This window comes from Thunnus albacares, chromosome 2 (assembly GCF_914725855.1).
Source record: "Thunnus albacares chromosome 2, fThuAlb1.1, whole genome shotgun sequence".
NCBI classification, from domain to species: Eukaryota; Metazoa; Chordata; class Actinopteri; order Scombriformes; family Scombridae; genus Thunnus; species Thunnus albacares.
Genome location: NC_058107.1, coordinates 30,447,074 through 30,469,030, shown reverse-complemented (window position 1 = coordinate 30,469,030; position 21,957 = coordinate 30,447,074). Strand labels below are relative to the sequence as shown.

The 21,957-nt window shown below is 38.5% G+C and overlaps 2 protein-coding genes across 9 annotated transcripts in view; both read left to right on the top strand.

Moving 5' to 3' along the window:
• Positions 1–4,443: 4,443 nt before the first annotated feature.
• si:ch73-29c22.1 (kelch-like protein 20) lies at positions 4,444–15,752 on the top strand. 2 transcript variants are annotated; one of them, XM_044330094.1, is made up of 8 exons: positions 4,444–4,650; positions 6,810–6,964; positions 8,551–8,734; positions 10,920–11,063; positions 11,629–11,762; positions 13,342–13,553; positions 14,063–14,169; positions 15,067–15,752. In XM_044330094.1, the coding sequence occupies exons 2-8, from the start codon at positions 6,886–6,888 to the stop codon at positions 15,143–15,145; spliced, it is 939 nt and encodes a 312-aa protein (XP_044186029.1). In that variant the 5' UTR covers positions 4,444–4,650; positions 6,810–6,885; the 3' UTR covers positions 15,146–15,752. The 2 variants fall into 2 exon arrangements, with proteins under 2 accessions (XP_044186029.1, XP_044186022.1); XM_044330087.1 differs by lacking the exon at positions 4,444–4,650 and adding an exon at positions 6,315–6,450.
• A 1,670-nt stretch (positions 15,753–17,422) lies between these two features.
• Positions 17,423–21,957, top strand: part of kcnt1b (potassium sodium-activated channel subfamily T member 1b) — a 75,258-nt gene continuing 70,723 nt past the window's right edge. For 2 of the 7 annotated variants that reach the window (XM_044330068.1, XM_044330067.1), the window contains exons 1-2: positions 17,423–18,353; positions 20,544–20,592. In XM_044330068.1, the coding sequence (XP_044186003.1) occupies positions 20,552–20,592 (41 nt within the window). In that variant the 5' untranslated portion in view covers positions 17,423–18,353; positions 20,544–20,551. The remainder of the gene's footprint in view (positions 18,354–20,543; positions 20,593–21,957) is intronic. The other 5 variants (XM_044330070.1, XM_044330069.1, XM_044330073.1 and 2 more) reach the window with 3 other exon arrangements.

Here is a 21,957-nt window from a genome sequence, read left to right as displayed (position 1 = left end):
ATCAAGGCAGAGATATCAATTTTAACACTGACAGCAGTTCTGATAGAGCAGAATGCGATGTAGCTCCAGTGACTTTTCACGTGGAAAAACCCATTTGCTGTGCTTCTGGAACTGTAACAAGTTATTTGTTATCAAAAGTCATTCTAGGAAATGTAGGAAATTGCTAACCTGAAATAGATAGTCAGGTTGAGGGTAAGACGATGGTGCTCTAAAAAAAAGTACCTTCCAACTCTCCGTAACATGAACTCAGTGTAAAACAGTGTCAGAGTATAAACGAAAAAGCTTTTTTCCATTACTCTCCTATAGTACCCCTGTGTAAAAGGTAACACTGGCACAGAGCATGGTGCAGGTTTATGATGGTGTGTGGGCTGGATATAAGATTCTTCTGAGATCTGTCCGGGAAGTCAATAAAGATGTGAATCTGATTACTAAGCCTCTGTCATTCAGGAACACACTAATGAACTGGTGCTTCTGGTTTGCTGTGTGCTGCCCACACTCAGCTGCAAACAGCCCATCTATAATGGTTTTCACTGATGGCTGCTTGCTGATGGATTCGCAATAATGCGATTAAAGCCATAATAACAATTTCTCGATGTTAATAATAGCAACCTATATGCACATGCAGAAGACAGAATTCAGAGTATTAATGATATTTTAATGATTTGGTTAGGGATGTCAGTGAGTGAAAGAGGCAGATATTGTGGCTTCACTGATGTCTTTTAGTTGCACAGGCTTACGCAGATAGTATGTGGTTTGCTAACAGTTGTTTGCTGATATTATGGCTTCCAGTGGTGTTTCCTTTGACTCCCACTTTTCATCAGATATCTGATCAAACTAAGAACTTAAAGGAAATATTGCATTGCATCAACTGCCTCACCTACTTCGGTTAAGGATTTTCTCCCTTCTCAACTAGTTTGTAAAAAAAAAACAAAAAAACCAGGGAATGTTAATGACTTTGTATGCAACCAAAACCCAAAGTCAATATATCTTGTGACTGTAGTTTATGATAGTTTCTGACAGTTTTCTGTAATCAAATTCGACTGAAAGTTTGCTAGAAATAACACATTACATCATCTTGACAGTATGTTCGCCTAACTATCCAGCAAAAAGAAAGCAGAAAAGCAAGATAATGCTCATCACTAAATTGTAAATGTTCTGTTCCATGGGTCTCTTTAGCAGCAAACACAGTCAAATGTCATAACAACTTATGATTTCCTATGCTGTACATAACCTCTATTGCGTCTATGTAATGTATGCATGTCATGTAACTATGAACTGTTTCAAACTGATGGAGCTCTGAGCCTGAACTTGAATACATTTTAAGATCTTCTGTGTTCTCTTACAGCCCTCCCTGAGTCCTCAGTTCATCCCAGATCATCTGTCTTAAGTGTCACCAAGTTAAGCCGGGGCAGCTGTTAACTTTATAGTGTCCGGGCTCCTCTTCCTAAGGTACATTTCATGACCTCTACAAATATCACTTTCCCCTCAAGTGGGTTTTTGTGTCAACCGCAGCACTTTTTTTAACAACTGCAAAATACATGTGACATCTCCACAACCTTTAAAGATCCCACCGGCATGCAGGGTCAATCTCGCCACACCGCTGGCTCTGTTTGTGTTTATTTTACCGGATCAAAGACTTATTAACTTATTAATGCTCATTTTCAAGGACTGAATACATGTTCTGTATTGTATATGATATGTCAGGAATCTATGTGGGATGATTATACAATGATATTGCGGCAATTTTCCCTTCAGTTACGGTAATACTAATCTTACTTGTCCATATCAAGGATGATATTTTTAGTAGTCAAACATGGCCTTGATCTACGCCAGCACTTACTTTTAGAAATGTACACAATGTGAGCGATTCAGTGAAGGTGATTTATGGCTGCAGCTGGATTTATATATTGGATATACGTAAGTAGGACCTCATTAACTATGAAGCAAATCTGATATGAATGAACAGAGATAGTAATTATCACCTTTCAATGGTGATAAGTTAAGACAACGACAGTTTGAACTACTGCACTCAAGGGAGCGCCCTGGCCAATAAAGTAAATGCACAAGCTGAAGATATAGTTGTCTGTTATGTGATCCTAAATGGTGTTGTTTGAATCGATTGTGTTTTATGGTCATAATGCAGGTTACATGATATAGTATACTAGCAAAAATATACACAATATACAATATACAGATATCCACAACAAAGAACACAGATTAAATGGGATGTGTATTTAACATGACAGGATAAAAGGATAGAAACTGTAAAGGTTAAAACAAATGCACACATGCAGATTTCATTATCTAATGTATTACATACAAGTACAAATAATGGAATTTAATTAAACTACATTAACTCATCTCTACACTTTCTTTTTCCTTCAATAAAAAGTATGTATTAATATGTGTGTAGGTTTCTTCACAGTCTATCCAGATGAAAAAGTCAAAAGAAATTTCCTGATGCTATTTATCTAATCCAATCCTTTCTCCACGCTATCCCATGTTCTACAAAACAGCTTCATCACAGCAATCGCAAAAGTCACCCAGCAACACAAAGACCCAACCAGCATTCACAAGCCACAAACACCTCAGACACATTCCAGACTACATCTTCTTCTAATGTGAGAGGAACGATGTGTTAAGTTTGAGGATCACTTACATGGGTGCCATTGCAGATCGCCTTATTGTTATGACATGATTGACAGGAAGTCTCCAGGGACAGCTGGAGGGGGGCTAGTGTGTCGCAGCTGGCTGGATGCCAGACAGACTCTCTGGCATGTGAGACGTCCTGACGAGACAACTCAGGGAAGTCAGCTGCCTGAGGTCTTTCCTCGCACACGATGACCGTACTGTACTGCGCACTACATCACTCAAATCTGACTGACTGAATGGAGGGTCACCTTTCACAATGTCCAATTCATATCATGAGTCTGTTTTACACATATTTTCTGACCTCTCCTACTGTAGGGTTTGGAAGCGTTTCAGGGATTTTCCCTTAATCTAAAAAACGGTGATGGTGAGGACATTTGTTGCATTAACACATGTAAAAAAGGTCCGGGGCTTATGATCAAATGCCAGGTCTTCCATTTATACATGTACTCTGGCAAACTCTGAGAATGACTTAAAGGAACATTCAGACTCTCTGGGAATTATGACCGTTTGCCGTTAAAACCCAAAATGAAATGAGAACATTAGTTTTTAACTACATTTTTCTGCATACAGCACAGAATTAGCAATGGAACAAAGAAAGGCCATTAAATCAAGATTCACCTGGGCTTTGCTCAGATTTATGACTGTGAGTACAGGACTTGATACATTGCATGCATTCACCAGGCCAAACTGTTGGTCACAAAATAGCTCTGATACATACGTTACATACCTGCTTTGAAACAATACCACCCTGTTTCTAAATGTACAAAAATAAAATAGCAATAGAGTTTTTGGAAGGCATATATCTTAGCTTTTGACAGATGCTAAGTGTTTGCCCTTTTACTAGAGGCAGCTTGTCTATCTGGACTTGTTAGTATGTACTGAGACCACAGATATGAAAATAATGGTGATGTTTTATCTGTGTGAGATTGCCAATAAGCATATTTCTCAAATCTGTGAAAATATTCTTTTACAGAAACCAGATTATTGCTGGATGAGTCAAGACTTGTCTATTGACCATATGTATATATCTCATCCATCAAACTCATAGTCCCAGTTACTTCATCTCATCACTGCCGTGACATAGATACAGGGGGAGTTTGCAGAAATAAAAATTAAGCTGCCACCTGTTCCTCTGTAAAATGTATAGCAGCTATCAGCCCCTGAGCATAATAAACAGTTTAGCTTGACCCCCACGCACATTGTCACTTCATTTGATTTATTGCTTTATAAATAACTCTAAATCTTTTTTGTTTTACTACTTTAGGTTGCTCATCTGCACCCGATCATGCCCCAAATATGTCTGATTAACGACAGGCCCCATTACTTATTCTGGTTTCTGAGTCAATATTTAATTAAAAAAGGTAATACTATTTCATATTAGAGTTATTAAAACAAAAGGATATTGGAATTTGATTAACTATCATATGTTGACTGGTCAGTGAAATCCACAGTAGATTATGATTATTACCCTGCGACAGCTGCAGCATAAATAAAAGGTTCAAGAAGAAACGTAATATACTGCAACTGTCCACCCATATTTTTCCTTTTTTCATTTTTTCATGTCAGTGCAAGTTAAGTGAAAATTCAGACACTTTTACATGAAGAGCCTGTTTATGGTCCAGAAGGGCCTGTCAGCAGTTTCTTTATGATCACAGATTTCAATAAACCCTTGACCTCTTGAAAATTTGGGATTTTATAACCTAATGTCTCGAGTGGCCCCGGGCGGGTGCGGCCAAGCTGCCAAGGTCGCAAAGTGGCCAAATAAAAGCTGCCAGCCAAGTGTTTGGGTCTCAGTGTTGATTCTGGAGGGGGGTATGTCTGGGACATTTCAGAGGAAGGAACTTTAATCATTTCAGTGGGCCTTTGGGGAAATCTCAGCCACTTCTAACTGGATAATCAGAAGGATCTATCATCTCTCTTTATACGTCCTTGGACACCTCTTCTGTTGGATTAATTCATCAGGCCTTGTGGACAGGAGCACAGCCGCTGCTTCACCTGGTGTGTTTGGGTCATTTTGACTTTTGATTATGAATTCTTAAGGATTTTGTTCATAGTATAATTCTCATTTGGTCATTTAAAATGTTTCTATAGATTAATGAGTTAATATCTATCTGTCTGTCTATCTATTGTTTTATTCTTGCTGTTCTAGTACCATGCTCAAGATGAAGGACAGATAAAGAGCGACATGTCTATCACCCAGCATCATGAGGAAATAATTTAGAAACAACAGCAATAAAATGAGAAACTGACAAAATCCGGGAACAAAGTTAAAGACTTTCATTAAGTAAATTTAAAGCCTTAAAAGAAACATGGGATACTCTTCTATCTATCTGTCTATCTATCTGTCTGACCCATGTGCGTTATGCAGATGAGTCAGTCCTATAGACGGAGCGTTGCACTGACAACAGAACAGCAGTGACTAAATTGAATTTGATCTTCCTTGACCTATAGGAGATGAATCATCATACCATCTGAGGTGTTTTTCCGCTGGACAGATATAAATATATAGGCATTCATAGGCATAGGTAGTCACGCGAACCTCAGCGAAACGAAAGAGCGGGTGAGAGATTTGCAGAAGGGGAGCTGACAGGCTCGTGTCACACAGTAACAGAGACCTAAATCCATCTGATGAAAGTGTGAAATGATGAAGTCTAATGTTGCTGCCAACACTAACTGTCAGTATGATAGAAGGGAAACCCTGTTACCCAAAAAGGCACTCATAATCACACAGACAGTAGTAAAATTGGTCAATAATAGGGCTGGGTGATGTGTTTTAAGTCATTATAAAAATGTGAACATTCATTCTTGACCTTGGAAATAGTAGTTCACATACTGTACTAGATTTTCCTGAAACTTTCAACTGTGTCTCTCAGTCTTCATCACGATCTACCATCCACTGATACTGTAAGATGCAGTTGAAAGCTCATGAAAGAGCTAGTAAGTGGACCTTTCTTTGTCAATCACAATATACATATATACCATTCAAATCCATAAACGATAATACTGAATTATCCCACAGCCAGTTATTACCTGTTTATAAGGTGAATAAGCATATTATGTTCAACAACCATTAACTGTTCTCTACTAATACTTATATGACGAGTCACTTAGACAGTTGCAAAGATTAAATATGGAAAATATGTATCTGTAAATTGATAAAAAGTTGTTATTTGCCTTTTTTTATAACTGTTGGGTAAAGGGCAAAAGATGTAAAGTTGTTTGACAGATATTACAATTTAAACTTGAACCCATGTATAAGAAAGTCTCACTCTACCCCTGCATGTCAGCTTATTAAAAGGAATATAAAGGGAAACAAGGCTGGTTAGGAAGAAAACCGGTATTCTCTTGATCTTCCATGCCACATGGTTGCCTGCCTGTGGTCTACACTCACACCAATGACGCAGTAATTAAGAGCCACTGATGGAGGCTTGTGCGAACCAAAAATTGAAAACATGTCAACAATTCCTTTGGCATGACAGTTGTAAAATTGAAGCTCAAACTGGGGTGTGTAAGAGGAGTCTTGGGTTTCAAGCTGCAGGGATGGTGGGATGATGAATCACTTGGGGAAGTTGGTGTGGGTGGTGGGGGTGGGTGGTGTTACTGAGGGGAGGTGGTTTTACTCCTTGGAGCAATTAAGTGCAATGTCCTTCAGAGCAGAAAGCTGTGACAGCAAGTAGTTTGAGGATAGACTGCAGGGAACACAGTGTGTACTGATAAAGCACAGAAGAACAGATCTTGACTGCGGTCTGTGAGCAAAGTACTGAAGAGATAAAACATGGGAATATACAATGAACAAGGGTAAGGGTATTAATCCTATTTATAGCCTTTGTGCTGACACATTTAATGGACGTAAAGTTGATTTTTAAACTTGTTTTGCACCATTTAAATTAACTTCTCATTTTTCGTGTAATTGCAGCAATGTAATTAGGAAATGGAGACAACAGTGTGATGTCATACCGTGACTGTGCACATATTGTAAAGTTCAGTTTGAGACAAAATAATGGTACTTCGACAATTTTCAAAAATAAAAAGGTCTTTGAATCTCTTAATTTGCTTAATGATGACATTTGCTGACATCATCCTTAAGAGCAGATCATAACTCCATAATGCTGTTTGTTTGTGTCTATTTAATTTCATTTTATCACTGTGTGCTGTAGGGCGGCCCTTGAAGAACCAGAGCCCAATCACACAAAGATCAAAGAGAGCAAAAGAGGGTCCCCCCGCCGTCACCGCATGTCAGCCCCATTCTCCAACCGCAGACAGCACAGCAAACTTCCCCCCAGAGATGTCTTCAATGACATGATGTTTATGGGTCAGTTCCTGCATCTGTATAGATCTGACAAGTAGAGTTTCTGATTTTAAAGGGGACTGAACCTTTACTTTCAAGTGCAGTTTTAACGGTTCTAGTTCAATGGTTAGGATGGAGGACAGAAAATGTGTCCATTATAGTATTATGTGACCTGACATTATGAAAAGTAATACAACGTGAAAAGTCCAAGCTAAGAGTCAAGCTTCATACTCTAATATGAGAATGGTAGGTGATCTCATCTTCTCATCTAACTCTCTGAAAGAAAACCATTAAGTGTTTATCCCAAAATGGGGATTTTGAGATAAACCCCATAGGGTCTATCACAAATCAATCTGTTTCACCCTCTAATATAGTTGTCTAATAGCATTTATGCTTATGGTCTCTGTATGAGTGCCCTACTGTCTCGAGGCAGCCTGCTCGAGGCTACTGTGGTCACATTTTAATGTTAAGTCTATGCCTGACAGTAGCACTTGCTACAGAAATCTTTTGTTAATATTTAATGATTAGAACTTGAAAATAATGAGCTAACAATTTCACTTTCCTGTGAAAGTTTTCCATCATTATGTGCATCAATCATGACAAGTCAGAAAACTAGACCTGCATTTAGAGTTTCCATATCTGGTGTAGACATACTGGGCACACTAGCTGCTGTACATACTCTATCAATAAATTCAATCCCTATGGTATTTTTGGCAACTGGCAAACTGGTCCTGGCAACTGATAAACTGAAGTGCAACCCCTAATAATATAGTAATGCAAAGGCCATTAAAGACCTACAGAGAGATGTCAAAATGAAGTACAAAACTGAATAAATGAGTGAAGGAACATAACAAATGTTTCCATGCAGGGCAAGAGAGCTCACTGGATGGTATAATGAGTATGAAAATTATGTGAATCTGATGCAATCACCCAATCTCAACCTAATTGAGCACTTTTCAGAGATTTTGGAGCAACGTGTCAGACAGCACTCTCCACCATCATCATCAGAACACCAAATGAGGGAAGTTTTCTGTGAACGTCATCCCTCTAAAAGCATTTCAAAGACTTGTTGAATCTGTGCCAAGAAGCACTGAAACTGTTCTGGTGGCTCAACTCCTTGCTAAGACACTTTATGTTGTTTTTTTCCTTTAATTTGTCACACATCTGCGCCTTTACAGTCTCATAAATTCACGGAGATCAGTTTGGCAATCTTTCACTTTCCTTGATCATACCTCTTTCTGCCAAGGATCACCATGGAAACCAGTCAAAACAGCCCAATATTATTGAATCTGTGCCTAAATTGACTTGATTAATGCTTCTACAGCATGTAGAGAAATTGAAGTAAAAACAAAAAAAGTTGTTTAAAAGAAAAACTTTTCACTTTTTAATGCAGGTTTAAATCTTTTTTTGCAACTGTCTGCTGCTGATTAGCAGGTTTTAGGTTAACAATTTCTCAGAAAACCATTCAAACTAAACCATAATAGAGCTTTTTTTCTCCTTTTATGGCAAAACCACAACAATAGACCTTTCACCAGCAGAGAGAGAGTACAGAGGATATATGGTGATTGACTTATCTAACTAAGGTTTTGTGTGCTGTTTTGTTTCGCTAGTGGGTGGCTGGACCCAGAAAGACCCGTCTTGTTTGGTAGAGCAGTTCTGTCCTGAGTACAATGAGTGGAGGAAAGCAGCACACATGATCAACAGTCGTGGCAACGTGGCTGTGGGTACACTGGATGGCAAGATCTACACGGTGGGCGGGGAAGATAACGTGCGATGTTACAGCAGCGTGGAGAGGTGAGCTGCAAATTCAGACTGTATTTCCAAAAAATGTGTGCATAATAGTCTCGTCAATTTTTCAAGTATCTTTTTCTTGAAATGTCATTATCAAATAACTTGAATTTTTCTCTTGTGCTACTATGGCTTTAAACTCCTCAAGGATTTCTTGCTAGAACTTCACATCATCCTTTGAATAAACTGAGTTTGTTTTGTAGCGTGTACCTTAAATTAGTTTTAAAACAAATTGTTTTTAAAAATGTTTTAATTTAATGCAAACATCAAACACTTCTGAATCCATAAGTAAAATTGAAATGGTTTAACTTTGGTTTGGGTTTGGATTTCCTGGTGATTCAAATTGAAATGGGAGCAGAGCCAATTAAACAGCATTTCGTTCCAGTAACTCACACTTACTGTTACAGCAGGACAACATGTAAGTGAACAATGTGAAGCTGAATCGATGATTTTGAAATAATTGACTGAATCTGACATTTGGGGATCCTGCAGAGGATTCCTCCCATGTTGAGATAAGCTATGTAAATGTAATGCAGGTGCCACGTGGAGACACTGTCAGGAGCTGTCAGGAGCTGTCAGCAGCGTGTGGCCCAGATGCTGAGGGATGGGACCATGTAGGGCAAGAGATGTCTCAAGGTTACATTCCAAACTAGGAAGCTACATGTAAATACCATTGTCCCATTGTGTAAAGTATATGACTTTATTTAGCCAGAAAAGGGGCCCAAAATTTAAAAAAAATCTTTTACAGTGTTCTAGTCAAGATAGGAGCAGCATATACAACATACAAGACCAAAAAGTCTTGTCTGTATGACAGAGGAAGATCCACATGCAAAATGGTTTTGACAGTGAACAGTTACTTATATGTTCAATATTCACAGAAGAAAATATAATCTGGAAGGCATTTCATTTACCCCAAACAGGCTATGTAAAATGTATTAAATATGCTCATATGCTAATATAGAGTAATACTATACTAATGCTACTATAATAACGTAATACCTAATCCCTGACTCTAATCTTAACCCTCACCAACACTGCATGTGTTCCTTACCCTTCCCCATTCTTGATAAAAGGTCAGATCCCAGTTCTCACTGGTAACAATCGTCCGGATTCAAAGTCAACAATTCACAGCACATCCACTCTGGGGATTTACAGCCATGACACGAAAGCACATGACCAAAACGACTTTGCTTATTCTCAGTTTTCTTCACAGAATACATAACTCATTACCTTCACCTGAGGTCTGGTAATACTGTAAGAATTTACCTGAACTCAACACTTGCGTCATATACACCACCCTGATACTAATGGGAAAGGTCTGATTTGTTGTTATTTACATCACTGAACAGCAGAGGTCAGCATTAAGGCAGAAATTGGATATGGACCTTTGGACATTGAGTACCCTAAGCCATGTTATTAAAGAATTGAGCAATGCGCTGCCCGAAATCCCCACATTGCAGGATTTTCCCCATCTGCTTATGTTGCCAAGACATTTCTCCCTTACAGGGAGAGAAAGTTGAAAATAAACCCCATCTCTCTCACACACACACACACACATGTGCTCTGCTCCACTGTATCACATTTCACCTACTTCCTCTCCTCCTACTCTATCCGATATCTCGAATGAGCTGGCTATGTTCCCAATTCCCACAGATAGTCACTTTTTAACTGAATGCCTGCCAGCTAATCTCAAAATGATTATCCCCAGCTGGCTGCAAACCAGTCGGGAAAGCCACGCTCCAACTGATCAGCTGTTAATGGCCTGAACCAGCCAGCTCTCATTTTGGTTACCTGAGTGTACCTAATCTCTGAGGGCTGGTTACATCGCTGTTGTGACATTTCAGAGGGACTGCTGGCTTCCCACTCAATGAAAAATTTGCCAATTAAAGGGAAGTGTTGTTTTGTGGGATGTGGGGTTTTCTTCTAATGGCCTTGAATGGAGAGAAACTTCTTTTTAATGGCCTTCCCATGGAGAGGAAACACTCACTCAGCTCAAATACTTTCTCTCAGTGTGAAAGTGTGTGTGTGATCCTCAAAAACACATGGTTGCAGGCATACAAAATACTAAAATATATATATATATATGAAAGCTATGAAAGCTTATATCTGTGTATGTTCTATTCATGTTGTTGTTACCAACCGCTGATACCAACACTTTGACATCTCCGCTCCTTGACCTCCATCATGGCAGGTACAACCCAGACACAGATAGCTGGAGTGCAGATGTAGCACCCTTGAGCAGCCCCCGCAGCGGAGTGTGTCTGGTGGAGATGGACGGATACCTGTTTGCTATTGGAGGACACGACGGCACTGCTGCCTTAAATACTGTGGAGAGGTACTGTAGCACGAGTGCTTCTAAAGACCATTATATTGTTGGAGACAATTCCTTTTGTAATTACTGTAAACCAATAAGATTGCACACAATACATGATGAGGTATATAGGGAGCTATTACTGAATTAATAAGACCTTACTTTTTTATAAATCAGTTGTTCACTCATTGGAAATGTTGATTTTCCTTAAAGAGATTAACATGTTCAAAGTCTATTTTTTTCATTCCTATTGTTCCACCATCTGCTATTGTGGGAAACCTCCGTGTTCTTTGAAGAAATGTTCTGATTTGTGCCATAAACAACATAAACGAAAGCAAAGCCTCTTTTACATATGAATGTAAAATGAAATTGGAATGAGTAGGCTGTGTCTTGCATATATCTCAAATGAAAGCATTAGAATTATTTAAATGACCTGACATCTTCTATTACTCCGAAGGCAATGTCAAGAGACTGACTCAGAGGAAGGAATAAATAAATGATTCATTTTGGTTATACAGGAACATTAAGTCCTAATGATCGACAGATCACTTGTTAAACTGCTCTGCTAAACTTCGTCTCATTGCTATAGGTATGATCCAGATATGAACACATGGAGCAAGCAAGCAGCCATGCTGACTAGACGCACCAAAGCTGTGGCTGCTGTGCTGCATGGTCAGTTATATGTGATCGGGGGGAATGATGGAAATATGGCCCTCTCTTCAGGTGAATGACACGATTACAAATAGAAACCTTATCTTTGACATCTATGTAACCTCAGGCACTCACAAATGAAAGCCATTTTTCATAATCGGTTAAAGAGCGGATACAGTCGATACACATGTAGGAGATTGTGTGAGTTTTGATATCTTTCATACTATAAGACCATTATTTTACTTTTAACTGGTCATAGGATCTCATTCTGTTAGGAATATAATTAAAACATAAAATATCCTATTGGCACACACTGTGTGACAAGTCTAGTACAGTTTGTTCTTACATTTCTTACCATCATTTGTCACTGGTGAGTCATTCCAAGTTCTTGCAATTTGATTTCAGTCATATAATAATTATATTTTCTTTTCTCATTACAAAATCCAAAGTTATATTACACACACACTTGTGTATCAGTCTGCCATCCAGACATTTATGTGTTCATGTATCCAGTTACAACGGGGATGAATTATACAAAGTCAAACAACTTTAAGAAGAGGAATAAGATAAAAATGATAAGGATCATTTATTTTTCACGTAGGACTGGTACTTCAGAAAAGTTAACTGTTATTTTTGTGATTGTAGATATTTTGTAAATAGACTTATTCCCACCATTACTTTAAATCTCAGCTTATTTTGACAGCTTTTTGACATGTGGCAGGACTTTAGCCACATATAACGACTAGCTTGACCTTTTGTTTCTTGCGAGCCCATAAACACACGCACGCACACACACACACACACACACACACACACACATACACACACACACACACACACACACACACACACACACACACACACAACTAACAACTAATACTCAGATAAAGCACTCTGACATAAGTTGTTCAAGTATCCAAAGTATCCAGGGAAACATAAAGTACATATATGCACACACACACACTTTCTTGTGCCCCTTTAACTTTCCAAAGAAAACAAGGGGTTTATGTTGTGCTGCCACTTGACAGTGTCTATTTCTAGTCTGTGAGAAGTTCAGGTCAGTAAAATTCCCACAACCCCTTTTTGGTTTCCATCAAGGCTGGGGTCTTTGATTCCAGTAATGACAAAATGACATGATATTATTGTTTTCATAATTCAAAAAATAATGATTACAAAATAAATGGAAAATCTGTTTACATCATGGAATCCTTGCTTTTTTAATATGACAAGTTTACATTTTTCATTTCCAGTTGACACTGTGGGTGTATGTGATGTGCTATTGTGTGTAGCTTTGCATTTTGTACAATGTGTTCTGTGTGTTTTTTGCTTTGTACTGTTTGTTATTATGCTGTTATATGTTTTAATTGTAAGGGACTGCAGATGAAAATTAGCTTGAAGCTAAATCTGGTACAGTGCATCATTTATGTTAAAAAATGTACACTGTCCGGATAAATAAATACAATTTCAATTTAGGACAGTAATTTTAATGCTTTTCATGCATAAAATTGCAATAGATCCATGTAGGATGGACATATCTGTATATAAATATAAACACTGGCTGTCTGTAAGATAGTGTTACTCAGACAGTGTGTGTAGCTGTGTGGTATATATGGCCTCTTCTGACTTCTGCTGTCCTTTGAATGTTCCCCAGTGGAGCGATACAACCCTGTAGACGGTACCTGGTCGGCATGCGCCCAGATGCGGTGTCCAAGGGAGAACGCCGGCTGCACTGTGTACCTGGGATACATCTACGTGGCCGGTGGCAAAGACGAGCTCAACCTGGAGCTCTCTGTTGCTGAGAGGTTTGATCCCGACACCATGAGGTGGACTCCTGTCAAATGCATGAGAAGCAAGAGGGACAATGTGAGTGATGGATCGGATGTCAGACCTCCTTTCTGTTTTAAGGCTCAGTTTGTTTTTACATACTAATGAGACGAAACAGGACTACTATGAATAAGGGCAGGGCATAACTTTCCTTAACCTTTTTCACCTAAAAGAGTCTCAGGGTTTCATTACTGTTTTAGGTTTCCACTGTCTAAATATCTAAATATCTTTCTGGCATGCTGCAACCCTGCAATAGATAGTCAGGGATAGAAAATAGACGGATTTTCTGGTATGAAAACCGAACACTATTGTGAACTTCTGCTCTGATCATGTGCCTGATGGCTAAAAGTTCAGTTTATTCTCAACATAATTTGTGTAAACTGTTGAAATTATGGTGCTACCAAAGTATATAATGGTGGAGTGTCAGTGTTGCACTCTTTGAGGAAAGCCCAGGGCTGTTTCGTAATATTAAAACAGAATAGTCATGTTGGTTTCATCTGATTTAAAAGCATCTTTCTCATAATTACTCTCTGTGTACACTACATCAGATGTCCCTCGTGGTCTTCAATGATGCGTTACTGGCTATCGGAGGCTTCGACGGTGTCACCAATCTGAAAACAATAGAAATTTACAGTCATGAAACCAACACATGGAGGTAAGAAGAGAATCACTGCTGTGACATCTTTGATGCTGCTAAATGCTCTTGGCTGTCGCGGGGTTTTTTTGACCTGGCCTCCAGGAGATCAATCACAAAACGCTCAAAGCTCTGACATCTTGTTTCAATTTCCTGTTGATATTTAAAAGCCAATATGCTTAAAGGAACAGGTCGTGATTTTAATCAATATGATAATTACTGTTATACACCCACAACATTTATATCATGAATACAGATTATAGTTTAAATACTTACACAACAAGGTACAGGGATAACTAGGTCTTAAAGACAGTAATCATACAGTACAAAGTATTCACCTACCTTGTAACTCAATATTTAAACAGCAAGCAGTACAGTATAGTGTGTTTTTAACAGCAAGGGGATTTACTGAGTAAGAATGAGATGGATAACATAAATAATTTTATATATAATCGGATGCCACACTTATGAAGAAGTTAAAGTTTTTAATTATTCACTTAGTGTGAAGTTACACAAGGTGTAGACACTGTTAAAGGGACAAATGTTAACTTTGACTTTACTCAAAGTCATGCAAGACATTTAATAAAAAGTGATATGATGAATGAGGAGAAAGAGAGCAGCTTTATCATCCAGAGTAATTACTCCTACTCATTAAAATTCAAATGTAACATTACGCTAATTAATTTCACAGATGACTATTTCCATCGTGATACAGTTGTAAAGTGAATTTCAAGCTTTGGACAAAAATACTTTAAATCAAGACAAGTCTCAAGACAAGACACACAGACTCGCTTTGTGATTCATGCGCCACGTTCATATAAGGCTCCTACATATTATATAAGCCTTCAGGCGGCTGCTTACTGAATCCGAGTGCTTCACTGTCTGAGTCTGACTGTTTCTCTCTCCGTCTGTTTTTAGACACTTTGGAAGTATGAAGAGCAAGCATCCGGGAGGGCGAGTGGCTGTGCTGCGACTCAACAATGCTCATATTATATGAACAGGACAGAAGTGTTAGAGAAATAGCCTAATGGATGTACGCCAGGCTCCAGGACACAATGTGATATGGTTCACGTAAGGCAGCGTAATGACTGAATAATTGAAGAGTGCACTCAAAAAATGAGACATCGCGGCATTAGTCAAAGCTGGCAACCGCAGTTACAAAATGACTGCAAGCATTAAATTAAAGCCCATTATAGGCTACCAGGTTACCATTAAAGTTATGCCTATTTTTATGTCTCTAGCTTAAAAAAACAGACCTCTTTTATAAAGATGGATCAGTACTGTAATTTTCAGGTTGCTTTTTTTCCCCCATTAAAAGATATGTTGAATTTTAGATTGACAGCCTTCAAATGCAGATTGAATGTGTAACTAACATAATATAAGATAAAAAATCATCACAATGTGAAACAAGATAAAGTAACAAAGTGTTTTTGGAAATCGTGAATGAGAGTCTAATGTAAATATCGCAATTTCATGTTCTTATCATGTGTGTTTATATGGAGTAACAGCTGTTTCTACAGAGTAGAAATGAAGCTTAACATGGAGATAATGCAGGTGTTTGGTTAAAAGAAAGTGCAGGATTCAAAAGACACAAAATACTTAGACTATACAAGTTATTGGATTATGAAACTAGTCGTTTTAACTAGAGCTGCAACGATTAGTTGATTAATTGATTAGTCGACTGACAGAAAATGAATCGCCAGCTATTTTGATAATCGAATAATTGTTTTGAGTCATTTTTAAGGAAAAATGCCAAAATTGTCTTGTTCCAGCTTCTTACATATAAATCATTTCTGGTTTCTTTAGTCTATCTAATATGATATTAAACTGAATATATGTATTTGGGTTGTGGACTGTTGGTCAGGACAAAAGAAAGAAAGGGGAAAAAAAGATGTTTTACTGACATTTTATAGACCAAAAAACTAATCGATTAATCGAAAAAATAATTGACAAATTAACCAATAATGAAAATAATTGTTAGCTGCAGAGCTAATTTGAACCTAAATGTATTTTAAGATTAAATGGATCTTTTGAAGGTAAGAAACTCAGTTGGCTGTTGGAAGTGTAGAAAGTGACCTGGATGATGTAAAAGTGACACATGACTCCTTCAAATAATAAAATGATATATTTTGTGTTTAATGTGTTTGGAGCCTTCATTTCAATTTGTATCTGATATAGTTTTCCTTTTACCATGTAGATGTTAATCACACTGCTACATTTTGTGTGTTGCAACAGCTTCTGTGAACATCTGATCCTACAACACTGACTATAAAATAAATATTTATAGTTCATAATTAAGCTTGTGTAAACATTCACCAAAAACATAAACACAACGAAATCAGCTGGATCAAGTTATGGAAAAGAAATCTATGGGAATCAAGATCTGGAGGGAGATAAGCGAGTGAGTGAGATATGACTGCTGGTATGGGAAGGCATAAGTGGCTGTGTGGGCTTTAAAATGATGACGCTCAGAGCTCTTTCCCCTGGAGAATAACGGGCTGAAATGTGGAGAGGCTGAGCACAAGGAATGCACACAGACCAATACGGTTTTTCTGGAGACATACAGGAACCAGCGGTGTCTCCCACCTGTGACTGAATACACAGAATGAATTTTTTTTTCAATTTGAGGGGGACATTTGTGAAGCAAATAGCAGAGGACAGACCTGTTGCAGGTATGTAGTAACATAAAAAATTAATATATGTAGCCTGCTAAGAGATTGTGAATTCCTAGAAGTCACTAAGAGTTTGCATGTACTGTATATACTCATTGATGTCGGATATTATCACATTTTGAGAGAAATATAATAAATAACTTAATAAGTGGGGACTGTTTTGGTCTTAATATTTTAATCCCAAAGCAATGTTTTGTGACAAATGTTTATATAGTTCATTGGCATGCCGAAGCCTTGGTTTGACACATTTATTTATATTTATAGAGACTGATATGTAACTGTTAGAGCTATATCGGTTCAGTTTCCCATTCATAAATACATAACACAGCAGAAAAGTTGCACTTTCCACCTCTTGCCGACAGATGACTCTAAATGATGAGGACACGGTGTATAAGCATTGGATCAACACCAGGATTTCACACCATGGCATGAAACAGAGAAAGCATTTGTCTAGAAATAGTCCTGCATCTTTAAAACACAGATAACCGGGATTTCACCTCATGATAATGCGGAATTACGCGAGCTACTGTTGGATTTATTCATTTCACTAAAAGCCTTTTTATGAGAAGTTGACTGTCAGCATCAGTTTCCTCAGAAGACACTGAATCATTTCAAGGTTGTCCGGTAGATGGCGAAGCACTCGTAGGTGACTTCAGGTTGGAAAATGAGCGCCCTCCTTCCTGCTCAGTAGGAGGAAAAGATGCTGATGCTGACAGCGAAAGCATGGCAACCACCAGCAGCGACCGCAGCGCGCTTACATGATGTTTTTAGAAGCGTTTGCCAATGCAGCAGAAATCAGCAACTGAGAAACCAAGGAGAAGCGGTACACTCTGTGATTTCAGACCCGGCGTTTGACGTAGGAGCAGTTTAAAACGGGTACACGGGATTGCGAGTTTAGAGGCAAAGAGGACACGAGGGGCACGTAAAAATTAAGTTTATAATCGCCACTGCAGAGCTAAAAATATCAGTTAACGTTCGTCCTCCTTCCGCCAAGCAAAGTAGTTCGTCAACAGTGGCAAACAAAGTTGTTGCTAAGCGACAGTGAAGTCGCCGGGGCTCGCGCATTAATATTTAAATTAACTGTCAGGTGTGCGATAAATCAAACGGTTTCGAAGGCGTGTCAGCCAATCAGAGTTGAAGGCCGGGACTAGTTTTTCCTCATAAACATAAATAACGCACCACGCGAGTCGTTAGGTGGCCAAATAGGGTACAAGTGACTGACAAGCTAGCCTAGCTTGTTCAGGACCAGTCTTCGGTTCTACTGAGGATCTACAGCGGATTGTTTTGATTTACCTGGACGTGTTGAGCTAACTCCACTGGACTTCTGTGACCCCTTAACTGCTGGAGTGGGCTTCCCTCCCCCTTCTTTGTAATTGCAATTTCCCAATGATGACGGAGCTTTCGCAAGGACGCTTTCATGGGAAACATCCTCTGTCACACAAACAACGCTGTATGGAGAGTGTGCGGAGGTTATCTAAACCAAACCAGTGTTTGTAATGATGGGACCCCGGTCAGACACGGGAACATAATCAGGTAAATGAAGTTAGCAAGAAGGTAACCTATGTATGCTTCTATAGAAGAAGCCTGACTTTACTTAGCTACAGTTTCTGTGGCATACAGTAAGTGAACTCTAACTACTTAATTTAGTAAAAACTCAATGATATCAGAACCTTATGGTACAGTTTTGTATTTCCTATGTTGTCATATTGGCAATGGTGCTCTATTGGGAGTTTATTTTTAGCCCTTTGCAGCTGTTTTTTGTTTGTTTGTTTTGTTGTTGTTGTTGTTGTTGTTGTTTTAACGGTTATTTATAGCCTCGCCCTAAAAGTTATGGAAGGATTGTGGTATCATTAGTACATCATGAAACTCGCATTAGCCGTTTTGGAGGCCAAACGTAAAATTGTTCTCAAATATTTTTGCATTTAGATTGTAATGGTTATACTGTGCGGCTTGTTTTTACAGATGGAAATGATCTTTTATGATTTGTGTTGCCATTAATAAACTTTTCTTTGAATTTCACTGCATTTCAGAGATAAATCCTTGTCCAAATGGCAATTTTGACATTTTTTTTTTTCAAAATTTTGTCTTTTATAACCACAACAAAATCTACTGAAATGCTGTCAGTGTCTCTGAGCATGCATAATGTTTTAGATTTTTCTACATGTTACATCAACCCAAGGCATTTTTTAATACTTTATGTGAAGCAGACTACAAATTTTCACACTTAAAAGTCAGCCTCCATTTTTTTTTTATTCCTCTCATCCTGACTCTTTGAGACCAGTTTTTATCTCTGACCTGCATATGTTTTTCTTTGCTCCATCTGCTTTCTTTGCTCTGAATCTTCTCTCCATTAAGTCTCTTACCGGGAGCGACTTTGTTCCCCATTATTATGGTCACTTTGCCTCTTCCATTAAGTCTGCTCTCAAAGGTTGCATACTCTGTATTTTTATAAGGGACAAGGGTTATTTGACTTGCATGGTAGATTTGTGTCATCTTTTTCTTTTTCTTCTTTTTTTTTAATCTTATCATCCACTCTCCTTAGCCTCTCCTTACCCCTGAAGTAAAGGACACATCGAAGACAATGTGTTCTTTGCTCTTCGGCACTCACCTCCTTTTGTTTCCTGTTTTCCTTAACTTTTATTTCCTCATCTCTTCTTCCCTCTCCTCACCAGCGCTCTCCTTTTGTAATCTGCCCAATCTTTCCTCTCTGTCTGTGCTTCTGAGGGTCTGCGCTTTCTCTGTTAATCAGGAAGAGCATGTCTCTGGGTGCTATTAGCCCACTCAAGGCTGCCCACAATGCACTATGTTGCGCACACACACACACACACACACACACACAAATACATATTACCCTGCTTATTGTTCCCTCTGTAGAGGCTTTAGAGAAAAACCAAAGCAATTTCAACCGGATACACCAATAATAGATCATATGATTGGACATTTAAAGCCATCCATAAAATAAGCTGAACATGGCTTCACTCAAGTAGAAACATACACACATGAATGAATCATGTTCAGCCAGAAAGAGCATACATTGATAGGTTGTTCATATATCGTTGAAAGCAGAAGTGTGGTGGAAATGTCAGGGTTGCTCTGCGGGCAGAAAATGGGTTCAACACAAGGTTCGTACGGGTGCTGGAAATCCTTAAATGCTTGAATTTTAACACAGTATTTTCAAGTTTTGAAAAGTACTTGCATTTTGAATAAAGTGCCTGAAACTGCTTGAAATTGTAATTGTAATAAGGTGCTGGAAAAGGTTGAAAACGCAGCTTGAAAAGTGCTTGAATTTGATTTAAGAGAAAGTGTAGGAACACTGTTAACACCTCCAGTAAGAAGATCTCTCACCAAGCTGCATGATGTAAAACATACTCTAAGGTGCCTTCAATAAACACATAAGTAGATACTAGTTTCTTGACTCACCTACTTCAGAATAAACAGTATGAATAATAAAACACCATCCACCGGGCACATGTGAGAAAGTTAACACATTAATATTAAACTGCATTAATATGTGTCGGTGTAATCCTTTCTGTAAAGAGCAGCACATTTCAGAGGGCTCGCTGAACTCTGAGAAGAGTTAAGCTGCGGCACAAGCGGCGGATATAATCGTATTACATCCTCCTTAAGTCTTAAAGAGGTGCATTTTTAATAAGTGTGTTAAAACTATCTTTCTCCCTCTTTCTGTCTTTCTCTCTCTCTATCTCTCTCTCTACCCCACACAAGAGGCAGCCATGAGCCCTCCACGCCGATCATCGAGTTCCCATGGTGACAGGTAATTTCCTGAAACACTTCATTCCCCGACATGTCATAATGAGGGTCACAGTTGGAACACATATACATATACACACACTCACACACGCACTAATATGTAGCTACAAACATTTGCACATGTGCTGTCATGTGTGAGTACTGGCTTTGTATCTTATGTCTCTATTGTAACTGTCTACTTTGATGATAAAAAAAGTCATTTTTCTTTTTGAATAATGCATGGGATTGTCTTTGTTCATTTTACTGTTTTAATAATACATGATGTGAAATAGGAAAATTATTGTACATCAAATCATCTTGTTCAGACTTTCATGCACGACTTGCTTTGACTCAGAGAATCAGGTCAACGTTTAGAATTCCTTTCACAAATCAATTCATTTTTCTTCAACATACAGCATGTCATACTCCCTTTTAACATTCTGTTTTCGCTCATTGTACAACTCTGTAACAGCCCTTGGATTTCCCAGAAGAGTATATCTTCTCCTCAGAACTGGACATTTCCTAGATTGCTTTACAGTATACAATACAGTGGTATGAAAAAGTTTAGGCACCCCTCTGAGGCTGCGTAATAATTTACTCTGTCTCCACAGAAAATGATCACATTGGCATGCCATTCATTTTCTAATAACAAGCTGAATACTGGGGTATTTTCCAGACAAAGATTTTTAGTGTAGCAATATTAAGTTGTATGAAATTAAATCAGACAAAATAGGCTGTGCAAAAAATTTGGGCACCCTTGTCATTGTGTTGAATTGAACACCTGTAACTACTTAGAACTGATTAATTGGAACACAGAATTGGTTTGATGAGATCATTAAGCCTTGAACTTCATAGCCAGGTGCATCAAATCATGAGAAAAGGTATTTAAGGTGGCCAATTGCAAGTTGTTCTTCTCTTTGACTCTCCTCTGAAGAGTGGCAACATGGGGGCCTCAAAACAACTCTCAAATGACCTGAAAACAAAGATTGTTCAACATTATGGTTTAGGGGAAGGCTACAAAAAGCTATCTCAGAGATTTCAGTCATCAGTTTCCACTGTGAGGAACATAGTGAGGAAATGGAAGACCACAGGCGCGGTTCTTATTAAGGCCAGAAGTGGCAGGCCAAGAAAAATATTGGAGAGGCAAAGGCGAAGGATGATGACAATGGTCAAAGACAACCCACAGACCACCTCCAAAGACCTACAACATCATCTTGCTGCAGATGGTGTCACTGTGAATTGTTCAACAATTCAGTGCACTTTGCACAGGGAGAAGCTGTATGGGAGAATATACTTTTCTGCACACACACCACAAACAGAGTCGCTTGAGGTATGCAAAAGCACATTTGGACAAGCCAGCTTCATTGTGGAATAAGGTCCTGTGGACTGA

Coding starts and splice junctions, on each gene's coding strand:
- si:ch73-29c22.1 (XM_044330087.1), top strand. CDS start 6,428: ATGGGAATATACAATGAACAAGG. Junction 6,451..6,809: donor GGAATATACAATGAACAAGG/GTAAGGGTATTA, acceptor TGTGTGCTGTAG/GGCGGCCCTTGAAGAACCAG. Junction 14,170..15,066: donor CATGAAACCAACACATGGAG/GTAAGAAGAGAA, acceptor GTCTGTTTTTAG/ACACTTTGGAAGTATGAAGA.